At 44.8% G+C, this 9,043-nt stretch overlaps 1 protein-coding gene across 1 annotated transcript in view; it reads right to left on the bottom strand.

Annotated features, from left to right (window-relative positions):
* The window catches only part of Zeb1 (zinc finger E-box binding homeobox 1), a 167,404-nt gene extending 158,753 nt beyond the window's left edge, over positions 1–8,651 (bottom strand). The window contains exon 1 of the mRNA XM_028778199.1: positions 8,576–8,651. Coding sequence (XP_028634032.1) covers positions 8,576–8,633 — 58 coding nt within the window. The 5' untranslated portion in view covers positions 8,634–8,651. The remainder of the gene's footprint in view (positions 1–8,575) is intronic.
* Between the last annotated feature and the right edge of the window lie 392 nt (positions 8,652–9,043).

Genomic DNA, 9,043 nt, shown 5'->3' with positions numbered 1-9,043 from the left:
ATTATATAATTATAATATATTATATAATCATTATATATTATATAATTATATATTATTTATTATAATTATAGTTATAATTATTATATATAATATATAATTATATAATATATACTATATAATATTATATATAATTATGTTACATTATTATATAATATATAATATAACAATAATAATATAACATTTATATATTATATAATATAATAATATATAATATATTAGGAGATTCCCTACTACCCACAAAGTCAAAATTTTGATAGATTTTAGATTAAAGTTAAGGATTCTTGTACCATCATCAAAATCAATAGACGACTGACATAATTGGAATTACGATACTGAATAAGCAAAAAACCTATCAACAAGAAATATAAAACAGGCAAAAGTAAACCCAAATTGCTAGTCAAAGACATGCAAAAATAATCAGTCTCTTAGAAAAATAAAACCACCCTGACCCCCTATTTAACAGCTGTCAAAATAGCAAAGTGAGGCCTGGAGAGATGGGTCAGAGGCTAAGAGCCCTGGCTACTCTTCAAGAGGACTCAGGTTCAGTTTCCAGCATCCACATGGAGCTTGTAACTGTCTATTATTTCAGTCATAGGGAACCTGATGCCCTCTTCTGGCCTCCACAGGCACTAGACACATACATGGTAACCAGATATACAGGTAGGTAAAACACTCTTACACCTAAAACACAGAATTTTTAATTTAAAATACAAGATGCAGAATACTGTAAAATACCATACTCTGGAAAACCTCTGAAATAAAAACTAGTTATACATTGTTGGTGTCAAGATTGGTTTTGCCATTTTCTGAACAGTGTGGCAGGAGTTAGTCACTCTGACACACAGGAGGACACATGACACAATCACAGGGACCCAAGAGTTGCAGTCGGACTGGGGATCAACACTGGAGGCATTCATAACTAGCTGGTGCTCTCTATGGAAATGAAATGACTGCAGTTAGAAGCGTCTGTCAGGCGCGCAGGGCCAGCACAAGGAAGGGCAGGAAGATAAGGTGACTGGAGTAAAGAACACCACCATGCAAATGAGAGAATTCCTCTAAATAACTCGAAGCTGAGGAAACACCTAAATCAACAGCTAACTGTGCTAGGTGCATGCATATGCAGTAGAAAGCCCTTCATGCCAAGATGACTGAGCATTCTATAAATACACGAGGAATACTGGCATCCACTCGCTTGTTACAAATTCACAGATGAATATACTTAATAGTCTAGTAAATGGAGCACAAACCGGGTCTTCATCTGAGCTAAGAAGAAACACAAACGTGGCAAAGTCAGTTTATGCTCCTCTGTGTGCGGCTTTGAGTACCTGTGTTCTCCTGCCCCACCCTTCTTCCCTCCCTCCCTCTCCCTTCCTAATCCTGCCTCCCCTTTCCTTCCTCTCTCTTGCGGTCTCACTCTGTATCCCGAACTGATAGTGTCAAATTCACTATCCTCATAGGATTACAGGTATAAACCACCACATCTATTATCAATTTCTCATTGAAAAAATGTTTTTGATACTCTTCCCAAATCCTTCCATCTCTAAGTATATACTACTACCTTAATTGTCTTAAATGTTACCCATATGGAATGATTTTCTTTTTTCCACTTTCCTTGTTCATTCACATAAAACAAAACAAAGCAAAAAAACCTTCTGTGGATACTGAGAGATTCAATTTAGAAAAGTGAGCCAGCACTAGAGTTCAGTACTAGACAAGTACTGGGCATTGGGGGGGCACACACCAACGGTAAGAAGGTGGAATAATACAGTCCTGTGCCACATAAAGATATGTCCAGTGACAAGTTTCCCTCCAGTGATGGTGCCAGAAGACTGTACTTTCAATTACTATACAACAGAGTGCTGACTGTGAGGGTCCCATAGGAAAACCTCACAGGACACATTTCTAAGAGTGCACTGACTCAGGGTTAAGGAAGAAAGGAGAAACCCCAAAGAGGTGGTGATTCTCACAGTCCAGTCTAGCATTCCCCAGAGAGCAAGGTTAACTTAAGCCTGGGGTCTAAAACTTACTGACTCTGGTACTACACCGCAAGTGCACGTTCAAGTCTCTCTGTAGTTTCCATCCAAGCGTCTCAAATATCAGTTCAACTGCATCAGTTTTCTGAAAATTGATTCTGAGTACGACAACCCTTCATATTAAAAATCAGAACTTTGGGATGGGGTATAGCAGTAGTCAACGGCTGCTGTTCAACATCCCATGTTCAAGCCTAGAAAAAATTTTAAAGTGTAAAATTTCATTAGAGTGATTAAATATTAAACCAGCAGGCTTTGCTTTATTCTAAATACTATCTACTTAACAACAATAACAAACCTCCACATGTTGCACTCAAATAATTCAAGGGTTGATGAATAGAGAAATCAAATTTTTGTTAGTGACCATGAACAGTACAGGAAATATCTGAAGGAGGTACCCATTTTATTAAAAGAAAGCTATAATTAGAGTATTTATACTACCTTAAATGTGGGCTAGAAAGATGGTTAATTCAGTAATGTGCTTGTCTATGACAAGCTGATTCTGGAACTTCAACATCCACATAAAAGTGTGCTCATAATTGCAACACCAGAAAAGAGGAGACAGGAGGGTCCTCAAGGCTCCCAGGGCACCCAGACTAATTAACTGGTAAGCTCTGGATTCAGTGAGGGACTTGTCTCAAAAAGAAGGTAGAAGAAACTGGAAAGATGGTTTAGAGGTTAAAAGCACTGACTGATCAGGCAGCTATAATCCTATCTGCTTTGAAAGCTGAAACAGGGAGATCACAAGTTCAAAGCCATCCAGGACAACTTAATGAGCCACTGTCTTTAATTTAAAAAGTTTAAAAAGGATAGCAATGTAACTTAGTGGTAGATACTTCCACAATATTATGAGATCCAGGTTCAATCTCTAATACTAAACACTTAAATAATAAAATACATGCATGCATACATGCATGCGTACACACATATTACATTATCAGTAACCTTCTTTCAGGTTAAGAAGAGCATAATTCACTTCTGCTAAGTTTAAAATCAGGCTAGACATGTTCAGTCCACATGAGGAATCATCGTGTAGAAAAACTGATGTCCTGACTGCTGCCTGATGGGGCTGTAGAGGTGGCTCAGAGGTTAAGAGTGCTCACTGCTCTTCCAGAGGACCCAGTTTCAGTCCAGCACCCACAGCTACAAGATCACTACAGCCTGTAACTCCAGCTCCAGAAGATCCGATCCCTCTGGCCTCAGCGGGCACCTATATACACTTGTACAAATCTATACATAGATATACTGCCTTTAAAAATGTAATACTCAAAACACTGTCCCATACAAAGTAAAAAGTATCCCTCTGGTAGTATCTACAAAAAGATCAGATTTACATGTTATAAAGCTTCACAATTCCTCCTCAGAACTGCTGTGGTAATAGATACATTTGCTATGTGTTAACTGGGCCACTCCTCAGTGGACAACAGTGTAGTTCAAATGCAAAATCTTAACTACAGTGCATTCAAACTTTTATATATAACACACATAATTTATGTTTATGCCATGATTACCTAGTAATATGTACAGTATCTAACTTCTCAAAGATAGCTTTGAAAGTAATTTTATCATGTACCCCAATGAGGGCACTTTTCCCATTTAAACTTTTAAAACTTTCTTTCTATGAAGCACTTTGATTTTAGCTTGCATCTCTACAAGTGAACGATAGATTACCAGTCGTGCTGCAGAGCCTATGATACCATTTCAAGCCTCAGTGTCATCTCTGTGTGCTGACATCCACTAGCCCCTTGCTGCACCACTGCACACCAGTACAGACCTTCCAGCGTCTGCACACCTTCTCTTCTCTCACTGGAATTCAATGTGCGTACTTAAGAGCAGCAGCAGTGTAGCCCCACATGATACTGCATCCGAGTCTACGTCTAGCTCTAATCACCTGCTTAGGCACGACTTATATAAAGGAGAAAAGGGGCAGAAATCCCACTAGGAAATATTTTAGAAATATTCCCAGTATAGATTTTCTATATCTCAAAGCCACTAAAATTATAAAACAGAGATATATGTAATTTCAAAAATATTGAAGGCTAGACAAAAAAAAAAAAAAACAAAACAACAATAACAATTACTCCTCATACTTTTTTTTTTAAACCAGAGTCATCTAACCAAGTGTTTGTAGTCTATAAGATATTTCTGATGTTTGGCTTTACGCTAGAATTTCATACCTTGTGAACTCTGATAAGTTCTTTAATTCATGAGAAAAAGAAATGAATTATACTCATTCATAGAGCTCTCAGGAAGTAGGATAGCAACAAATTAAAGAGAAATGATATGAAAAACTGTCTTTACAGACAATCCATGGAAAATTCACACAGACTTACATGACAAGTCAGGTAAGCCCTATTTACTCCAGACAGATGGTAACAACTGCTGATGGCAGCCATCAGTTCATTTCTACAGCTACATAACAACAGACAGGGAAAGGATGCTTCTAACTCTTGGCTGAATGCAAGGCTTAAGGTCTATACTTATCTTAACATAACTATATGAACACAAATGAGAACATAAATACTTAAAAGTTTCATGCAATTATTCTTAAGCCAAAGTCATCATCTCAGTGTACACAGTTTACTTAAGGTAGTAATTAATAAATAATTTAAAAATCATTAAAGCCTCAAATGCTTGCACTCCTTAATTTATAAGTGATAGACTTAAAGTTAACGTGCTGTGGTATTCTTCACTAGAGATGTGTAGGAGATGAGAAGGGGCCACCACTCATCAGAGGCTCACAGGACCAAGGGAAAAACCAAAGCCTACAAGTACAGACCAGGACCCTAGCATCTTCAGTTTCCCAGCCCATTTCTAGCCTTAAGTTTATGTAAGCTATGGAGAAATTACTACCCAGTATCATCAATTACCTCACTGAAACCTCGTTTTACTATACCTAACCATGGACATCTTTAACATTTGAAAATGTGTTTTTCAAAACCCCTACTATTAACAACAACCACCACAACAGGTTAAATAGAACATCAGTGAATATGCAAAATAAATATACATAGTTAATGCATTTTCTTGCTCAAGTCTAAAACCAAACTTTTTATAATATAACTGCTTTAATGTGATACCAAAGAATACCAATCTCAAGATTTTAAAGCTTAAATGTGTAAGTAGTACACTCATATGAACACATTCCTACCTTTCTGGTACCAGTAAACTAAAAAGCACTCAGGCTTGTTTTAAAGACCCAAAAGGACACAGAAGGATTCCGCATCAGCACAGAAGACCCACAAGCTTCTGATGCTGCACCAGTAGTCGTTTTTGTTAGCATCCTCTACTGGTGGTTTCCAAAGACAGCAAGAAGAGATGATGCTAATGATAGAAAGGTATGTGCCTGCTATTCCATCTAAGGTGAATTAGTCAGCATGCAGTCATAAGGAGCTAGAGCTCATTTGTCAAGAATAAAAACGGGAAAGGAAAAGAATAGAACTTTGGGAAAGAGATAATATTTTAAAATACAACAAAGCATTACATTCTAAACAGTAAACAACAATTTCATCGATTCTACTGCCATTCCTTTAGACAACTAGCATTACCACAGCATCCCCACACAAGGCTCCATGATGTAGGCAAGCCTGCTCAGTTGCTTCACCCTTGTTAAATTACAGTTTTTGATGCTGTCATCAGTGTCCTAGCCTGTAGATATATTCTAGAAGGGAAATAAAAATGTTTTACTGCTGGCTTAGCCATAAAATACATATTTCAAAATGAATACAAATTTTATTTATACATAAATAATATAAAATATCTCTATTACTATCTCCCATTGTATACACTGCTATTTATCCTTTTAAATAGATTTTAAGAGTTAACATTTTTCCAGACAATCCTCTGCTGAAACATCTGCAACTTAAATATGACTGCGTTGCTGAGAAATATCGACCAGCACCTATTCCCAGGTTTCACAACACAATGCATAGAACTTCATTCTTAATTTGCAAAAATGGCAAGCGAAATCAAACAGCATGGCTGCAACAGTCAGCGACAGATGAAAGCATTTGAGAACAAAAAGAAATACAAAGAGAGAGCCAAAAGTGATGGAAACGGGAGATACCTGTGGTAGCACCGTGCTCTCTCACACACCTTTTGTTTTCTCCGAGAAATGCATACTGCAGTCAAGACATTTCAGGAACAAGAGCCCCAAATCTGTTTTTCTAATATTAAACACAAAGGAAAAACACTGACAGCAAGCCTGGTAAATAAATCCCTCCCCTGAAAAGGAAGGCTGCAAAAAGGAGGCTGACATACATGCAGGAAAAACTATACACCATCTTATTTCTACCTGCACAAGTTGCCATTTGCTGCAGCGATCAAGAATCTCTTTTTCCTGTTGATTTCAAGCACCTTTCGGAAGAGCCTTCCACCCTTAAGTCATCTGTTGATATGCCTTATGTGTGTGATATTTTAATATCACAGGATTGCTTGGAGAAAAATCCATTCTTTCCTGTTCAGGTAAACATGTTTACAGCAGCTGCACAGACGCTGGGTGGTTCAGACTCACATGTCACACACATGTCGTCAGCAACAAGAAAAGCCCCTTTCTCTGGCGATTAACATTTTAAATAATGTAAGGGCAGCGAACAGCCCTTTTCTAACCAACTTACCTTTCATAAAGCCACATCAGCAACAGCGGCAACAGCTCAATGTAGAACAGACACTATTTGACGCTAGAAGCAGGAAATTACAATTGCGGTAGCCTGTGCTCAGGTCCTTGCCACAACCAGTCACCTCTCCACAATGACGCTACCCAACACACCTTTCCCTTCGAATGAACGAGCAGGCTTCTCCGAAACGCAACGTTTATCTGAACAACTGAAAATCATTCATGGTAGCGGGGATTTTAATGTGGGCTCAGATATATTCAAAATGTGTTTACAACCGAGAAGAAACCTCTTTGGAACAGCCTAAAATCTTCGTATCTGCTTCTAGACAGGAAATCCCACACAAAATCTAAAATTGCCAGGAAAGGTTACAAAACCTGGCGCTTGGCATCCCGGAGGGGAGGGAGCAAAGCAGACCGGGCGGGGGTGGGGCGTGGGGGGCGCGCCAGGGTTGCCACTTAAACAGGATTTCCTAGTTCTCTGGACAACACATCGATGCCATTAGGGGCGCATTTATTCTCCCCAATCTTAAAAACTCATCGTTCAACACCCCGCGGGAGCCCCACGGAGCCACTGGGTGTGAAAGGCACGAGGAATTCCTTATATAGCCGCGGCCGCAGCAGCACAGGGCTGTGGCCGCCCATCACCACACACAGGTACCCGGGCGGGGGCATCCCCCGGCCGCCGCCGCAGGGACTGTCCAGACAATGACCAGGAGCAGAGGCTGTCGGCGCCGCGAGCCGAGAGCACACACTCGCCTAAGAGAGGCACCATCCAGCAACTCCCGTCTCCCCACGCTGGGAGAGCCCACGGGGCACCCACCGACACAAGTCGGGATGTCGCATTCTCTCCTAGTGCCTGTGGCTTTTTCCCTTGAAAAACAAAACAAAACAAAAAACCCCAGCAACAACAACAAAAAACTCTTCAGCCAGGCCGAGGAGTGTGTTTCCCTGGCACATCCGCGGAAATCAATACCCAGCGCAGCTGCACCGCGAGCCGCAGCCCCGTGCGCCCGTCGAGCCGCCCGCCCCCTCCCCCACCCGCCCCACTCGCGACCCCGAGCGCCACCCTAGCTCCATTATCTGTCCTCTGCTCCCGCGTCGGGCCCAGGTAACAACTTCCCCAAACCGAAAGAGCCAAAGCGAGGCGCATGCACACAGCCCGGTGCCCGCCGGGACTCGGGCTGCCGGGGTGTCCCGACCTGTCTGTGCTGTTTCCCGGCCCGCAGGCGGCGAGTCCACGCACACACAAGCCCCGTGGCAGCAGCTAGGAGCCGCCAGAGCGTGCCCGGCCCCCGACGGGCACCGCAGGCGCGGGGTTCCAGCCTCCTGAGCGCCCGACTCACGGCGGCCCCGCGCGTCCCCATCCCCGCCCGCCCGCGAGCGCGCGGGGCGCAACTTTCCCGCGGGCGCCCGACCCGGCGCGCAGCGCCCGCTCCCGCGCACACGCGCGCACGGCCGACACGCAGCCGACACGCAACCGGCCCGCGGCCGCCCGTCCTCTCCCGCCTGTGCCCGCCCCGCAGCCCGCGCCTACCCGCCGCAAGTTTGTTCCCCGCCGCCGCGGCCTGCGCGGAGGGAGGATCGCGCGCGGGGAGGCGCCGAGGGGCAGCAAGAGTGGAGAAAGTGCGGAAAGAAGCAACAGCCGCTCCACCCGCGGGCGGAAAAGTGGCCGGGCGCGGCGGCGGGATGCGGCGCGGCTAACGGTCCCCGGCGGCCGCGGAGCCGCTAGGCGCAGAGGCAGGTAAGACATAACGGTTCAGGACGGCGGCCGCGGCGGCGGCGGCGGCGGCGGCAGAGGCAGCGGGGCGCACTACTTTACTTTCCCACTCCACTCGGCCCGGCCCCGCCGCCGCCCCCGGCCCGCTCGGTCCCGCGCCCCTCGCCCGGCCGCCTGCTGCCCGCCGCCGCGCCGGGCCCCTCCGCCACTCACCGTTATTGCGCCGCGGGTTCGCCTGCTTTCTGCGCTTACACCTGGGGCCATCCGCCATGATCCTCTCGCTTGTGTCTAAATGCTCGAGTCACCTCCTCCCCCTCCTCCCTCCCTCCCTCCCTCCCCTTCCCCCCCCACCCGCCGCCTCCACCCCTCCCCCTCCCCACCGCACCTGGTTTACGACACTCGAGGCTTTACGACATCACCTTCCTAACACCTAGCGGCGCTCGCTCTACGGCCGGAACCTTGTTGCTAGGGCCGGGGTGGTTTGCGGCAGTCTTGGACGCTGCGGAGTTTGAATCGTGGAGGCGAGGGAAAAGTTTTGCTCAGGTGTGGTGGAGTAGCGGAGAACGGTGCTGGGACTCTGGGGACAGGAACGGAAGGCGACAGCTTGGCTTCCTAGGCCAGGTGGAGCTGGCGGCATGGGCCACACCCGCTCAGCCTCCACGCGGACGAGTGCGCACTCCG

This window comes from Grammomys surdaster, unplaced genomic scaffold (genome assembly GCF_004785775.1).
Source record: "Grammomys surdaster isolate TR1022 unplaced genomic scaffold, NIH_TR_1.0 328, whole genome shotgun sequence".
In the NCBI taxonomy this organism is placed as follows: Eukaryota; Metazoa; Chordata; class Mammalia; order Rodentia; family Muridae; genus Grammomys; species Grammomys surdaster.
The sequence above is the reverse complement of the archived record's forward strand: the minus strand, read 5'-3'. Positions and strand labels throughout refer to the sequence as shown.